General features: G+C 43.7%; 2 protein-coding genes across 6 annotated transcripts in view; one reads left to right on the top strand and one right to left on the bottom strand.

The window, feature by feature from the left end:
- Positions 1-8,763, top strand: part of LOC110493498 (myosin-11) — a 38,891-nt gene extending 30,128 nt beyond the window's left edge. For 2 of the 4 annotated variants that reach the window (XM_090204537.1, XM_090204536.1), the window contains 15 exons: positions 14-220; positions 481-585; positions 800-952; positions 1,282-1,530; positions 1,851-2,063; positions 2,251-2,463; positions 2,649-2,810; positions 3,514-3,642; positions 3,753-3,841; positions 4,064-4,187; positions 5,152-5,277; positions 5,412-5,603; positions 5,759-5,931; positions 6,294-6,332; positions 7,482-8,763. In XM_090204537.1, coding sequence (XP_090060663.1) covers positions 14-220; positions 481-585; positions 800-952; positions 1,282-1,530; positions 1,851-2,063; positions 2,251-2,463; positions 2,649-2,810; positions 3,514-3,642; positions 3,753-3,841; positions 4,064-4,187; positions 5,152-5,277; positions 5,412-5,603; positions 5,759-5,931; positions 6,294-6,324 — 2,166 coding nt within the window. In that variant the 3' untranslated portion in view covers positions 6,325-6,332; positions 7,482-8,763. The remainder of the gene's footprint in view (positions 1-13; positions 221-480; positions 586-799; positions 953-1,281; positions 1,531-1,850; positions 2,064-2,250; positions 2,464-2,648; positions 2,811-3,513; positions 3,643-3,752; positions 3,842-4,063; positions 4,188-5,151; positions 5,278-5,411; positions 5,604-5,758; positions 5,932-6,293; positions 6,333-7,481) is intronic. The other 2 variants (XM_090204535.1, XM_090204534.1) reach the window with 1 other exon arrangement.
- A 54-nt stretch (positions 8,764-8,817) lies between these two features.
- LOC110493499 (nuclear distribution protein nudE homolog 1) overlaps positions 8,818-16,333 on the bottom strand; it is an 8,421-nt gene continuing 905 nt past the window's right edge. For both annotated transcript variants that reach the window (XM_021567803.3, XM_021567804.3), the window contains 7 exons: positions 15,895-16,048; positions 15,306-15,454; positions 14,816-14,952; positions 13,897-14,064; positions 13,273-13,358; positions 12,898-13,049; positions 8,818-10,669 (listed from right to left, as the gene is read on the bottom strand). In XM_021567803.3, the coding sequence (XP_021423478.3) occupies positions 10,573-10,669; positions 12,898-13,049; positions 13,273-13,358; positions 13,897-14,064; positions 14,816-14,952; positions 15,306-15,454; positions 15,895-16,048 (943 nt within the window). In that variant the 3' untranslated portion in view covers positions 8,818-10,572. The remainder of the gene's footprint in view (positions 10,670-12,897; positions 13,050-13,272; positions 13,359-13,896; positions 14,065-14,815; positions 14,953-15,305; positions 15,455-15,894; positions 16,049-16,333) is intronic.

The raw sequence follows: 16,333 nt of genomic DNA, 5'->3' as shown, positions 1-16,333 counted from the left end.
CTGTGTCCCCCAGGTGAAGTCGAACCTGGACAAGGCCAAGCAGGCCCTGGAGAAGGAGACGTCGGAGCTGACGGTGGAGGTGCGCTCCCTGACCACGGCCAAACAGGACGTGGAGAACAAGAAGAGGAAGGTCGAAGGTCAGCTGAACGAGCTGCAGGCGCGCTTCACCGACAGCGAGAAGCAGAAGGGCGAGCTGGGAGAGCGCTGCTCCAAGATCACTGTGAGTGACGACGATGAGGGGTCGCACAATGATGACATCATCACACAGAGCCCATATGGCCATAATTCATAAAAAATGTGGACCTGCTGGAACACCCATAGACCCACACAGGGACCCTATTCTTTGTAGAATGATATTCGTTATGTATAATGACACACAATGCAATAGATGACTGGATTAAATAGTCCATTACAAATAGAAGACAAGATTCACTAGCTAGATGAGATACTGACTAATATCCCATCTCTTTCTCTACACAGATTGAACTAGAGAGTGTCACCAACCTCCTGAATGAAGCTGAGGGGAAGAACATCAAGCTGAGCAAAGATGTCTCCACCCTCAGTGCCCAAGTCCAAGACACACAAGTACACACACAATTCATCCTGTTTATTCTGTACTGCATATTCATGCAAGCTAACATTTCATTGTAAGTATATTTTAAGTGAGAAATTACCAAAATGACTCACCATAACTGCTCTGTGTGGTTCAATACTGGTTTATGATATCCTGTATGTAGCACTTATTGCTCATTGTTTGGTGTTTGATACTGAACTTTGATTTTGTCTCTGCCCTCCTCAGGAGCTGCTGGCTGAGGAGACCCGTCAGAAGCTGCAGTTCTCCACGAAGCTGCGTCAGATGGAGGACGATCGCAACAGTCTGCAGGAACAGCTGGAGGAGGAGGTGGAGGCCAAGAGGAACGTGGAGAGACACGTGTCCACCCTCAACATACAGGTCAGAGTTCACACACAGGGTCAGAGACCGGAGTCAAACGGTAAAACCTCATTGAGATGGATGCTGCATGTGAAGAGATCCATCTTGTTACCATTTCAAGTGGACATTTCCTGTGCGTTATGTTCCCAAAACAAGAGATTGTAGTGGTCATTCGGAGTTACTGTATTGGGACAGTCAAATACAGCATCCACTTAAAATGAAGACTCGCTGGAAATGAAGGTGTTCTCAGTCAACTAACCTGGTAAAATAACAGTTAAATGAACAAATAATGAAAACGTGAAGAAAGTACATTCATACACTTGTTTACACTATTTTCCTTGTATCATCAGCTGTCAGACTCCAAGAAGAAGCTTGAAGAAATGGCCGGCAACAATGAGCTCCTGGAGGAGAGCAAGAAGCGTCTTCAGAGAGACCTGGAAGCGTCCAACACCCAGTTCGAGGAGAAGGCCTCTGCCTACGACAAGCTGGAGAAGACCAAGAACCGTCTGCAGCAGGAGCTAGAGGACATCCTCATGGACCTGGACAACCAGAGGACCATCGTCTCCAACCTGGAGAAGAAGCAGAAGAAGTTCGACCAGGTCAGTCAACCAACCAACTACAAAACTGGTCGACATAACATTATAGGGGTGGAAATGACACAATACCAACCGGTTTTGCCTGCTGGTACAACAGACATATCCAAATGCTGACACTAATCAAAGGGCAATTGTGATGCATGTTATGTTAAAGATCAACAGGGTGTAGGAGAATGTAAATAAGGAGAAAACATTTACTTAAATCATGCAACAACAAAAAAGACTTCTCTTTAACTACTTTCTCTGCCGTGTAAGTGAATTCAAATTTATGTGGACTTGAAAGCCATCTGAACTTATCTTCTCCACTTCACTCTTTCTTCCAGATGTTGGCCGAGGAGAAGACCATCTCCAGTAAGTACGCTGATGAGAGGGACCGTGCTGAGGCAGAGGCCAGGGAGAAGGAGACCAAGGCCCTGTCTCTGGCCCGTGCTCTGGAGGAGGCCCAGGAGAGCAGGGAGGAGCTGGAGAGAGCCAACAAGTCCCTGAGGACTGAGATGGAAGACCTGGTCAGCTCTAAGGACGACGTGGGCAAGAGTGTGAGTGTGGACAACCAACTTCTCTGGAATCTATGGGCCAGATACCGATAAAGCCTAGTCCTAGATTGAGCCTGATTTTGAATCCAGAACTAGGTTTTTTTTAATGGCAATATTCTTAAACCACCAATAGGTGGCAGGCATGTCCACAACCTTTTCTCACCCACCCACCCCTCCATCCCATCCGTAGGTCCATGAGTTGGAGAAGGGGAAGCGTGGGCTGGAGGCCCAGGTGGAGGAGATGAAGACCCAGCTGGAGGAGCTGGAGGACGAGCTGCAGGCTGCAGAGGACGCCAAGCTGCGTCTGGAGGTCAACATGCAGGCCCTGAAGGCCCAGTTCGACAGGGACCTGGTGGGACGTGACGAGATGGGAGAGGAGAAGAAGAGACAGCTCATAAAGCAGGTAGGGAAAGAAGGAAAAACTAAAGAGGAAAAGCCACCATTTTGTTACACAGAAGAGTAGTAGGTTCATGGGATTAACTCTCCAGGGTGTTCAAGCCACTCTTGAGCTGACACACATACACAGCAACAAATGTTGCTGAATTGAGCTTGTGCTCAACCATTGCTTTCTGTATGTGTGCTCCCCAGGTGCGTGAGTTGGAGACGGAGCTAGAGGACGAGAGGAAGCAGAGAGCCACGGCGGCAGCAGCCAAGAAGAAGCTGGAGGGAGACATGAAGGACCTGGAGGGACAGATTGAGATGTCAAACAAGGGACGCGATGAGGCCATCAAACAGCTGCGCAAGATCCAGGTGAGTTGGAGCGAACAACGATACTGTAACACATTACCTTACAGTGATACTGTTGTGTTTATGTAGCAGTACGACAGCCTATTCCTTATTTAGTCATATGTAGCATGTCTTATGTAGCCTTATGTAACTGACATTCATGGTGTAAAATGAATCCAGCCAGTGTGAGGTTTGGCTATGGCTTTGACATAACACCTGTTAGGTTCTAAATAAACAGAGTAAAACTAATGGACAACTATGAAAAGCTCTAACCAAGTTTATTCACCCAATTGGTTAGACAGCTGAAAGGACAAAGACCTATTTACACAAGCACTGGTATTTAAGCCTTCCTCCTATGCTGAGTCCCCTCCTTTACACATCTGGACAGCCAATACATCTCTGTTGCTAGACGGGACTTTAGTGATGCATGTTCTTTCTCACTTCATCTGACCTGACCTCGGCCCAAATTCCTCACTCCTCCCCAACTCACGGCTGTCCTCTTGACTTGTACCAGACTGTAGCCTTTCTCCTTTCCATAGGATACCTGATGTCTATCAATAACATGTTCTGACAGAATGTAACCGTTCTGCATTCCCCTCTCTCCCTCAGTACCATGAACAAGAATTTTTCATATTTCAAGTTTAGAAGTTGGAACCCATCACACCTTATAAAGCATTATGAAAGCCTTCTGATGCCTCATAATGTAACTATGTCATTCCATCTCCAGGCCCAGATGAAGGACTTCCAGAGGGAACTGGAAGATGCCCGTGCAGCCAGAGAAGAGGTGCTGGGTACGGCCAAGGAGAGCGAGAGGAAGGCCAAGAGTCTGGAGGCTGAGCTCATGCAGATTCAGGAGGTAACGCAGCCTGGCTCACTGTAGATAGTATGGCAAAGTGTGAAATGACACTATTTCCTATATAGTGCACTACTTTTGACCAGAGTGCTATTGTGTGTGTGTGTGTGTAGGAGCTGGCTGCTGCTGAGAGGGCACGGAAACAAGCAGAGGCTGAGCGGGACGAGCTGTCCGACGAACTAGCCAGCAACACCTCTGGAAAGTAAGTAGAACCTTTACTAAATTAATGTGATGTTAACAGCATTATAATGCCTCTTGTATTTCACAATTTTCCACAGTCAAATAAGTGGAATGAATTGGAAACGGTGAATTGAACGCAGCATTAGGTGGTGGTGTAGTGGAGCATTGTGCAACTGAAACATTGTGTGGTAATGTAGGGGAGCATTCATTGTGTGACTGACTGTTTCCTGTGTGCTGTTTCCAGGTCAGCCCTGTCTGATGAAAAGCGTCGGCTGGAGGCTAAGATCTCCCAGCTGGAGGAGGAGCTGGAGGAAGAGAGCAGTAACATGGAGATTCTCAACGACAGATTGAGGAAGAGCACTCAACAGGTTAGACTGGCAGGACCCCTCCTCCTAACGACCTGAAACACACTGTGACCACACCTTAAACACACTAGAACAGGGCTGTCCAACCCTCCTTCCTGGAGATCTACTGTCCTGTAGGTTCAGTCCAACCCTAATTTAACACACCTGATTCAACTAATTAGCTGCTCAACAAGACCTTCAATTGCTGAATCAGATATGCTAAATTAGGGTTGGACTGAACCTACAGGACAGTAGATCTTTCCTTCCAGTTCTTTGCTGCCAATGACTGGAACGAATTGCATAAATCGCTGAAGTTGGAGACTTTATCTCCCTCACTAACTTTAAACATGAGCTATCTTGAGCATCTTACCGATCGCTGCAGCTGTACACAGCCCATCTGTAAATTGCCCATCAAATCTACCTACCTCATCCCCATATTCTTTGTATTTACTTTTTTGATATTTTACACACCAGTATTTCTACTTGCACATCATCTGCACATCTATCACTCCAGTGTTCATTTGCTAAATTGTAATTACTTTGCTACTATGGCCTATTTATTGCCTTACCACCTCACGCCATTTGCAGATACTGTATAAAGACTTTTTTCTATTGTGTTATTGACTGTACATTTGTTTATTCCATATGGAACCCTGTTGTTTGTGTCACACTGCTTTGCTTTATCTTGGCCAGGTCGCAGTTGTAAATGAGAACTTGTTCTCAACCTACCTGGTTAAATAAAGGTGAAATTAAAAAAAAATAAGGAAATCTCCAGGAAGCGGGTTGGGCAGCCCTGCACTAGAACCACAACTTGACCTTTTATCAACCATGCTTTGAACCCTCATTGACTACAATTTCAACCCTCATTGACCACCTCTTAGACACACATTGACCAACTCTTGGACGTACATTGACCATACCTTTAACCCTCAGTGACCAAGTTTTGAACTCCCAGCGTGACCACATCTTGACCACTCTTCATACTCAGGTGGACCAGCTGAACAATGAGCTGCAGACCGAGCGCACCACCTCCCAGAAGAATGAGAGCGCCCGGCAGCAGATGGAGAGGCAGAACAAGGACCTAAAGGCCAAGCTGCAGGAGATGGAGAACCAGGTCAGAGATAGTAGATTTACTAAGGTTGCTCCCCATTGAGAAAATATTAAGTATCCCTACTTTCCGGTCCATCTTAGTGGGCGTGTAGTGTAACGTTAAATTGTGGGGTATCGGTTTCTTTCATCTCTGAACAGGTCAAGTCCAAGTTCAAGTCATCCATCACCGCCCTGGAGGCCAAGGTGGCTCAGTTGGAGGAGCAGGTGGAGCAAGAGAGCAGAGACAAGCAGGCCGTAGCCAAGGGCCTGCGCCAGAAGGACAAAAAGCTGAAAGATCTGATGATCCAGGTGGAGGACGAGAGGAAACAGGCCGAACAGTACAAGGAACAGGTATGCTGTTGTGTCATGCTGACACCAGTCTTATGAACACCCTCTTCTTCCTATCTGCTCATGGCAGTGTTACGACACTCTGGCAGTGTTACGACACTCTTATGAACCCCCCCCCCCACACACACACCTTACTCCTCTCCCCCTCTCGTCCCCAGGCAGAAAAGGGCAACACGCGGATGAAGCAGCTGAAGCGCCAGCTGGAGGAGTCGGAGGAGGAGTCTCAGCGCATCACGGCTGCCCGCAGGAAGCTGCAGAGGGAGCTGGATGAGTCCACCGAGGCTAACGATGCCATGAGCCGCGAGGTCAACTCCCTCAAGAGTAAACTCAGGTACAGTGTGACCCATGACCCCAGAGTCAGGGCGGTGTCTTTGGCAAGAGTCCCTGCTCCTGACTTCTCCTGTGTACTGTAGTTTCACTGTGCTCAAATCACTCGATAGAAAAGGATAACCACCCCAAATCAAGGCAGGTCCAATATATAACACTGAGTAGATTTACAGCAAGCACACTGACATGTCACACAATCAACCATTCGCCAACCACAATTAAATCTTCTCCCAATGGGCAAATGAGCATAAAGTGCCCTTTTGGGGCTTGCAGATAACAATTTGAACACTGTACTACAGTATATCTGTTTCCAACACCATGGTGAGTCCTCTGGAAATCAAAGCCTTTCTCGAATCTTTATTGCAGAGGCAACCCAATCCCAGAACCCAAGGAGTAACGTAGCAGGTACCTCTGCGCTCAAAGTTTATCACCATTTTCATTTTAACTTTCCATAACTTACCCCCATGCACTCTTGTCCAACTGACTGTGCCATTTCTCCGCCTGAAAGAGTGAAATATGGTTTATCGGTCAATATCTTCAATGGAGCTCCTCTGGTCGAGCTCATAGTCTGAAACAGTGCAAGAAAAGTGTATTGCACGTCCGTTGTGGTCTTTCTACTACTGGTGACCATATTTTTCTCCATGCTTGGTTTAGTTGCCCTAAACCAAACTCATTTCTCTGTGTCTGTCTAGCCTGGTTCCAGATCTGTTTGTGCTGTCTTGCCAAATCCTATGGTCTCCGGTGACCATCGGAGTTGACAATACAGCACAAACAGTTTTGGGACCAGACTAGTGTTCGTCTAGACAGGAGTCAAATGAGTTAAAGATATAACCGGCCGGTGTGCAGCGTGCCTACTGTTACTATAACATCTCACTCATTCTGCATTTCAGCGATGCCATTTAATCTTCCTCGTGTTCAACACGAGTGTTTTTTTTTTTTTTTTTTTTTTACTCAAGCCTAACAAAACATAATAGACAAGTTTCATGAAAGGATGCAGTTTGAACTTAATAGACCATTGTGGTTCCACTTTGAACGAAGCACAACTTATAAAGGCTTTATATATAACATGCAAAGGCCTCATAAGAACTACATTAAGGCTTCATAAATCTATAAGCATGTCATACTCTATAAAGGGTGGCGTGACAACCAGAGTAGGGTGAATTGCCAAATATTTATACCACTTATATTATGACATACGCTCACAGATGATTTGTGAAGTATTTATGTAGGCTATATAAAGCCTTTAAGTTGTGCATTGTTTCAAGTGGGACTATTATTGCAATAGGATGTCAATACTTTATTAACAGTGACGATCACAACCTGTCTGGTAGGTATTGTTAGACATCCATTTTACCTTGTTAAAACAGAAAGGTGGATAAAGGCAGAGTGATATACAGACGCAGACCATGGGAGCAAAAAGTCCAACATTTCCCGGTAACCTCAGGACAACCTAGACTGGTCTTGCCCATAGCTCGTCTCATCTGTGTGTCCTGTGTCTGTGTGTCCTGTGTCTGTGTGTCTTGCATCGGTGCTGTCTGTCGGTCTGCGTTTCAGGCGCGGGACCGAGCCCTCTTTCAGCAGCGCACCGCGCCGTGTCGGGGGCAGTGCCCGGAGAGGGGTAATCGATGACGCGTCAGAAGAAGACGGAGATTCACAGGGGGACTACAACGGAACAAAGTCTGTTGAGTAGAAGAGCCCAAAACCATCCAATTTAAATTCAGTATTACAAGCATCCAACCAATCAGACTCTGTATTAGGTGCCAGACAGACCCGCTTTACCAAAGAACACACAAGTGACTTCAACCTTTTTCTTTCATATCACTTCCAAATATGATTCTCTATATCAGTCACATATCGACTGCCTTCTCGTTCAGAGCACATAAGGCTTTTCACAATTCAAAACAGACAAAATGGAGGCATAAGAGACAAAGGCGTAATAATTAATTTTGTTTAATTTTAGTGCCTGGGATGTTAGTGTGATTTGTTCTTTTGCTACACTGTTTTGTACTGCACTGAATTACTTGTCCCTACGATACTTCCTTAGCATAATGTTGTACCCCTCGAAGGTATGTAGGTTACATGTTGTTCCTTATTCTCCTTTCATCTGGAAGGATAAATCCAGGTGTTACTATTCGTCACTTTAAATCCTAATTAATTATAGGCATCACATTGTATTTCTAGATTTATACATCTAGCAGTCATGTAATTCTATTTCTATGACATCATGACTTGTCCCGTCTTCTACACTGCTGTTAACTTTTAAGATCGTTATAGAAGGTCAATGTATACTATGACAAATGGTATACCCACCCAGCTAAAAAAAACTGATGTAGTCCAAATGTATTTTGTTTGTATTCAGAATTGCTGCCCCAATATTGGTGCATGGTTGCAACCATAGCAACTGTTCTGTAGTCTATGGTAAGGACAGTGAATCGACCATATATATTTCATACTTTGAATATTTTTCTGACTGTCAAGTATGGGTAGCAGAACACCTTCCTACTTCTAGAAACCAAAACCAGTCACCCCTTTCACCTACATATTCCTATCAGACTTTTCTTGTTCCTAAAGTCTAATACACACGTAGTATCAACAAGACAGGTACTTTTTCAGTTGTGTACCTTGCCAAGTAGAATATCATCAGCAGGAATCGTGTCATACCATCAGGGCCATTTTGTGTATGTCCAGATGCATATTCACCAAATATGTTATTCCCGCCACTGGTCACCTTTACAACAATGTTCTGTCTTGTTTTTACTCAATTGACGTTTACATGCCACTTCTTCAAATCTATAAAATGTGGAACCACCTGCACAATAAATAAGTGAAAAAGTAACCGTATTCATGTACTATATATCTTTCTCCACATCCTGAATGATATTGTCAAAAGCATGTTTAGAATGTTCATTTTATGTTTTCATTTTGATACAAAAAGGATTGCAAACCAACAGGTCAAAAGGTAGAGCACCTCAGGTGCATACATTTCAATGTAAATCCAGACAGAAGTTAGTAACACCCACAAACGGTTGCATGTACAGTTGTAAAATAAGCTCTACAAACTGTACTTCCTGGTCCTTAGTTCACACACAACAGCAGAGTACTTCCATAAGAACAGCTGCTGTAACAGTTGTTTTGTAGACATTATCCTGGTCTCAAATCTGTGTGTTCTAACCAACTCCATCATGAACATGACAGGGGAATTGGATAAAGCACATGGATGGAACCAATATAAACCAACGATATTTCCACATTGTTAGTAAGTACAAACGTCATTGAGTAGTAACATGCCCTAGTGTCATATGTCCTTGATATTGGACTATCGATCCTCATTGGAAAGACACAAGGCTAAAACATTCTCTTTTAAACAGTGCGTAAAGAATTCACATGTCCAGCATTAACAGTGTAACCAAGGCATCATCCATAATGGTTTTGGAAATATAGTATGAACTGTGCTTTCTCGAAACCCTATTCTGTAAAATCTATTATTGCCATCTTTGATAACTCCCTAATCTGATATAAGATCAGTCTTTTGACAGGAATTCTGGGTCGACTGACCTGCTCAAACTGAACCAAAGCTGTCTTTAGGCCACTTCCTATTGGAAAGATCTAATATAGATTCTATGCAGTGCAGTGGTACCCCCTAAAAAAAAAAAAATGGAGAGAATCTCAAACTTAAACACTGAAGAAATGGCAACAAATGTTTTTGCCAAAGACCTAGACTACATTTGAGATTTTCAGAAGTTTAAACTCAATGTACATTCTCTGTTCCTATATCTTGCCTACCTTATAAAAGATTCTGCAAATGCATGACAGGGTATAGGCTAGCTAGTCTGTGCATTTCTCACATAATACTTCAAGTTACCAGGTAGAAGACCTTTAAAAGAAAGTATCTTCGTACATGAATAAACCATTGCTTTTAACTCAAACATTGACCTGTAAAGTAGTAGTACCCATAAACTTCAGACCATCCTTAGCTTTTAGACTGACAACCCAGCACAAAGAAAGGAATAATACACATTCTCCAAAAGGTAAAGCTAGCCTAACTTACCATCTCCGACACTTTACATGTATAGCCTCTATAAGCACATGTGGCTTAGCTACGAACGGACATATCAGAGTTAGACATACAGAAAGGAATCACGACTAGGCAAAACTTACATGTGGTGGTGATATATTGCTAAAAGGCAGCAATGCTAAAGGCTAACAGCACCAACTATTGACCAACTTCACTCTTCTGCTACAGTTGGCACACCAAGAATCCAAGATGGAGTCCAATCAGAACGTGGGTACAAGGAGGACCAGGTGTGGGATAAGGGGGGGGTTAGTAGCAGGGTTGGTGTTGCCATTGCAGGACTTGGGTTCAGGGGTCAAGGGATCAGCAGGAGGACATGCAGCGGGGTCAAGGAATCCTCACTTCTATTATTAATTAATAAAATAAAACTGAAGCGTAGCATCATGACTCAGTGGTTCTTCTCAGAGTCCATGCAGCAAATAAGTTGATAGAGGGAGCAGCTTCCTGGTTCATAGTCTGACTGAGGGGGGAGGATGTTCAGCTGATAGTGTAGTGAGAGGGGGACACAGTTTAAAGCCCTACTGATGGGTAGTACAGTCTGGTGTGGGGAGGGGGACAGGGGAGGCCCTCGTTTCATAGCAGGATCTTGACTCCCCCTGATGGTGACTGGGTGCCGTGGGAGGAGATCCCCCGAGGAGGCGCAGGTCCAAACTCTAACCGCTTCACCAAACTGAAAGACAGAACGTCTACCATGATGAGTAACATGTAAATCAACAAGTTAATTTTAATGTAGATCAGACAATGTTATGAGCAACAGGAACCAGAACAACAGATCCCACCCAGTTCATGTTCATTAGTTGTCACTACACCACCAGCTGAACATCCTCCCCCCTCTTAGTTGATTTCTAAGACCAGTATAAATCTAAATGGAGAGTAAAGTACTTTTTAGTCCAGATGTCTGGCTATCTTGAGTTGAATGCACTTGCTGTGGGTCACCCTGGATGGGAGCATCTGCTAAATGTTGTGCCATGTACACCGAGTATACAAAACATGAACACCTGTTTCCATGACAGACTGACCAGGTGAAAGCTATGATCCTTTTTGATGTCACTGGCTAAATCCACTTCAATCAGTGTAGATGAAGGGGGAGATGGCTTTTAAAAAAAAAAACTTTAACCTTTGAGACATGGATTGTGTATGTGTGCCATGCCCCAACGAATTGAGGCTGTTCTGAGGGCGGGGGGTACAGAAGGTGTTCCTAATGTTTGGTATACTCAGTGTATATTATGCATTTAATTTGTTGTTTTGATTTCTGTTTGGATCCCAGGAAGTGTCCACTGCCTCGGCAGCAGCTAATTGGGAATCCTAATAAATACTACTACTAAGTAAGCTGAATCTAGATACACACAACGAGACAGAAATAAAAATATATATATCAAAAGAAAATATATACATATATATACACACACACACACACACACACACACAGTGGGGCAAAAAAGTATTTAGTCAGCCACCAATTGTGCAAGATCTCCTACTTAAAAAGATGAGGCCTGTAATTTATCATAGGTACACTTCAACTATGACAGACAAAATTAGAAAACAAAATCCAGAAAATCACATTGTAGGATTTTTTATGAATTTATTTGCAAATTATGGTAGAAAATAAGTATTTGGTCAATAACAAAAGTTTCTCAATACTTTGTTATATACCCTTTGTTGGCAATGACAGAGGTCAAACGTTTTCTGTAAGTCTTCACAAGGTTTTCACACACTGTTGCTGGTATTTTGGCCCATTCCTCCATGCAGATCTCCTCTAGAGCAGTGATGCTTTGGGGCTGTTGCTGGACAACACGGACTTTCAACTCCTTCCAAAGATTTTCTATGGGGTTGAGATCTGGAGACTGGCTAGGCCACTCCAGGACCTTGAAATGCTTTTTACGAAGCCACTCCTTCGTTGCCCGGGCGGTGTGTTTGGGATCATTGTCATGCCGAAAGACCCAGCCACGTTTCATCTTCAATGCCCTTGCTGATGGAAGGAGGTTTTCACTCAAAATCTCACGATACATGGCCCCATTCATTCTTTCCTTTACACGTATCAGTCGTCCTGGTCCCTTTGCAGAAAAACAGCCCCAAAGCATGATGTTTCCACCGCCATGCTTCACAGTAGGTACGGTGTTCTTTGGATGCAACTCAGCATTCTTTGTCCTCCAAACAAGACGAGTTGAGTTTAACAAAAATGTATATTTTGGTTTCATCTGACCATATGACATTCTCCCAATCTTCTTCTGGATCATCCAAATGCTCTCTAGCAAACTTCATGGCACTGCAGGATTTGAGTCCCTGGCAGTGTAGTGTGTTACTGATGGTAGGCTTTGTTACTTTGGTCCCAGCTCTCTGCAGGTCATTCACTAGGTCCCCCCGTGTGGTTCTGGGAATTTTGCTCACCGTTCTTGTCATCATTTTGACCCCACGGGGTGAGATCTTGCGTGGAGCCCCAGATCGAGGGAGATTATCAGTGGTCTTGTATGTCTTCCATTTCCTAATAATTGCTTCCACAGTTGATTTCTTCAAACCAAGCTGCTTACCTATTGCAGATTCAGTCTTCCCAGCCTGGTGCAGGTCTACAATTTTGTTTCTGGTGTCCTTTGACAGCTCTTTGGTCTTGGCCCTAGTGGAGTTTGGAGTGTGACTGTTTGAGGTTGTGGACAGGTGTCTTTTATACTGATAACAAGTTCAAACAGGTGCCATTAATACAGGTAACGAGTGGAGGACAGAGGAGCCTCTTAAAGAAGAAGTTACAGGTCTGTGAGAGCCAGAAATCTTGCTTGTTTATAGGTGACCAAATACTTATTTTCCACCATAATTTGCAATTATTGGTGGCTGACTAAATACTTTTTTTGCCCCACTGTATATGATTTTCAGAAATATGTGATTTTCTCATTGTGACCCATTTACCTGTCGTAGTGTGGAGGGCTCATGCTACAGGCCTGGATCTCTGTGCCTCCCTCTATAGCAGAGGGGGTACCAGGACACGACGGAAGAGACGGTCTTTTCGGTGACGTGTCGTATACGAAGTCTCGACAAGACGCCAACTTGGACTCCAGGTTCTACAGCATCCAAGAGGGGAAATAAGTTCTATTACAGTCTGAGATCATCATAGACACAGAAATGGAGATGTGTTAAAAATGAAAATTCCCAAACAATATTGTTTTTGTATGGAGTTTTCCTTTAAGTCATTAAATTAGAGTTCTATTTTATTCTATACATCATTGAAGGTTCCTGGTGATATGAGGGTGGTATTAAATGCATAGGTCCTACACTGTTTCTTACCCCAACTTTTCTTAGGAGCTCCCCGACGATGTTGAGTGCAGATATGCGAGCCGACGTACTCAGGGGAGTTCCTGTTAGGTTATCCCCTAAACACAAAACACATTACATTTAGCACATATCACAACATCAAACTACAGCTACTAAAGCACAGAGTTTTTAAAGCCAGAGGGCAACATCGCAAAACAAACCAGGCCAGGGTTTGGTGGCAACTTCTTCTTTAGTTGTACTTTTTCTGAATCTAAATGCACAACCATGATTCGAGCCAGTATCTTAAGTAGTTGAACATGTTATTATTCCAACCTGGTGAAAATGTATCGTTTTCATTTTCGTCAAAAATAACTTTATATCGAAGGATTGCCATTGATTTGACGGCCTGCTCACGCGCCGTTAAACCCGATGACGTGTTTCTACGCACGGGCTTAGCTAGTCAACGTCGCCATGGCATCGCCTACAAGTGTGATTGGGGATTTCTATTAGAAAGGCATTTTTTGCCTATATCTTCATACTGTACTGTCTTTGACTAAGGGATTAACTAGCATTCCACCATTAAATTATATTTTAAAATGAGGAAAAAGTCATTATTACAGTTTAACCCACAACACAGCTACCATTGGTCTCACCCACCTCGACGGATGCTTGAGGCTGGGGTTGCTGGGAATGTACCAAGTGGTTTGGAGGGGGTTGTCAGTATGGTGGAGCGTGACGATGATTCGGTCCTGTCTTTCTCTTTAGAGAGGCTACTGGGGGGGCGTCGCTCCTGGACCTGCTGTACAGCTAGCTCCTGTCGTAAATCTGCCCAACACAGAGAGAGAAGAGACAACAGATCAGATCTCAATACTGAGGACATTTGTGACATTGATACTACAGTACAAATATAGAAAAAGTCAATACAAGTAATCACCAATACGCAATGGAAGTCCCACCTACTTCCTGGATCATGTTTTTGAACAGGCATCAAGCTTATATATCAAATTCATGAAAACGTGATCATTTAAGATACTGTACATGTAAAATGATATTCGTATTTGTGGATGAATTTACTTTTAACTGATGTCTTTCATGAATGTTTTTTTATTGCGTTTTTCTCCCGTAATCAAAAACCTTCATAAAAGGCACTGGGTAAAGGTGAATTAATCCACAAATACAATTACAGTATATATCTTAAGATGACCCCCATCATGAATATGATGATATATAAGCTTGAAGACCATTAATAAACAGTACGGGACTTGAGCCAGGACTTTTATTCCTGTAAATTCTACACATAATGCCAAACTCAATCTCACATTTGCTCTGCTTACTTTTTGAGGAATACAATGGGCAAGGCTGGATCATCCTGATATTACAATGTCAGTCAACTATCAAATTGCACATATTTTTGAAACTGGTAACTAAATCTGGCAAAATCAGCTGTTCTTGATTAGAACATGAAATGAAAACCTTTTTGAGTTTCTTGTTCCACTGACTCACCTCTGGCTTCTCTCTCTCACACACAGAGAAACACACTGACCTCTGTACCCCCCCCCCCCTTACACACACAAACCTCTGGCCTCATCCTTTAGTCTCTGGACAGACTCCAGAAGGTTTTCCTTTTCGTCAAGCTCACTCTCCAGGAAGGCGTTCCTTTCGATCACGTGGTTCATCCTCTGCTCAAAGTCCTCCAGGGACATGATGGTCGCCCTGCAAGACAGGACATTGGTCAGTCAGTTACTATGGTTACGTCTTAAATTACATCCTAACCTCCAGGGTGAGTGGAAGGACAGACATGGTTGAATCTGTGAAGGCCTATGAAGTTTGTGACAAAATGGGTACACATTGGCTGGACACATTGGCAAGACACACACCAATCTCATTAGGGTGATTGGATAAAGAAGTGTCAGACAGACACTTCAGAGTTACAATACAATGACAACCCAGCAGAGACAGGCTTTTTTTTACATAGTTATTGAAAGTCCCTCATCAACATAACAACGGTCAGTGTCATTACGCCACAATAATAACAACCAAGTCGAGGTCAAAGTGTCCAGACTGACCTCTTGGCCCTCTCCAGGTCGTCGTTGGACTGCTCCAGCTCTCTGATGTACTTCTGGAGTTGGTCCTTGACCGCTGTGGTCTCTTCCAGGTCTCCCTCCAACAATGAGATCTGCCTAAACGCTTCAGAGTGCTGTGCCTCGTACTTCTCCTGCAAAAACACAGAACACTTCTTTTTGATGCATGTCTGCTGTTCATTTCTGGCCTTAGATTATGTTCCCCCTTCACAGGCTTGTCCTTGACTGTCCCCAGAAATGAAGGCTTTTAGCACAATCAAGTATTCAATGACTTTAACCTTCCCTCTGGACTCAGCAGTATAAATAGTTGCTCAGAAGTCAGATGCTCCGTGGTAATGAACACACAGGGCCTCTGGTGATGGTGGCTATGATCTAGTGTGACCGTGTGTGTACTACTAGACAACTCAAGACACAGAAGGCGCTTTGAAGTCTACCAAAACATACAGAATATGGAGCCCAAACTTTACGTGATGGGATGCAGAGTATACGAGATAATATGACGTGGTGATGCAATGCAAGACTACAGAATATGAGTAGTGTTGGCCTTGACAATACAGGTGTTCTAGGTTCTAACCTGGATGTTCTCCAGTTCCATGCGTAACCGGTTGTTGTTGGACAGTAGTTCTCTGTTCCGTGCTTCACACTGCTTCAGCTCTATCTCCAGCTCCGCCTCATAGTCCCTACTCATTTGCTGGAACTCCTGCAACTCCTCCTGTGCCTCCTCAGCCCTGGACACAAACACGTCTAACCTTCATAGCTAAACTATGTAGAAGGAAATCGCCACTGAATTCTGATCTAGGATTAGATTCAATTTTTTCCTCTGTTACAGGGTGAAGTTAGGATGGTCATGGCTAGAAGGGATCCAGCTTTTGTCAAATTAACATCAGATTTGACTTTTCGTAGCACGTTAGGAGAACTTACACAGCAGGTTAGGAGAAATTGCTTAAAGTAAGGAAAAGGTTTAGAGTTAGCTAAACACACACACAAAAAAACACACTTTTGACGTTAAGCTG

This window comes from Oncorhynchus mykiss, chromosome 17 (assembly GCF_057628025.1).
Source record: "Oncorhynchus mykiss isolate SJ-2025 chromosome 17, ASM5762802v1, whole genome shotgun sequence".
Lineage (NCBI taxonomy): Eukaryota > Metazoa > Chordata > Actinopteri > Salmoniformes > Salmonidae > Oncorhynchus > Oncorhynchus mykiss.
The sequence above is the reverse complement of the archived record's forward strand: the minus strand, read 5'-3'. Positions and strand labels throughout refer to the sequence as shown.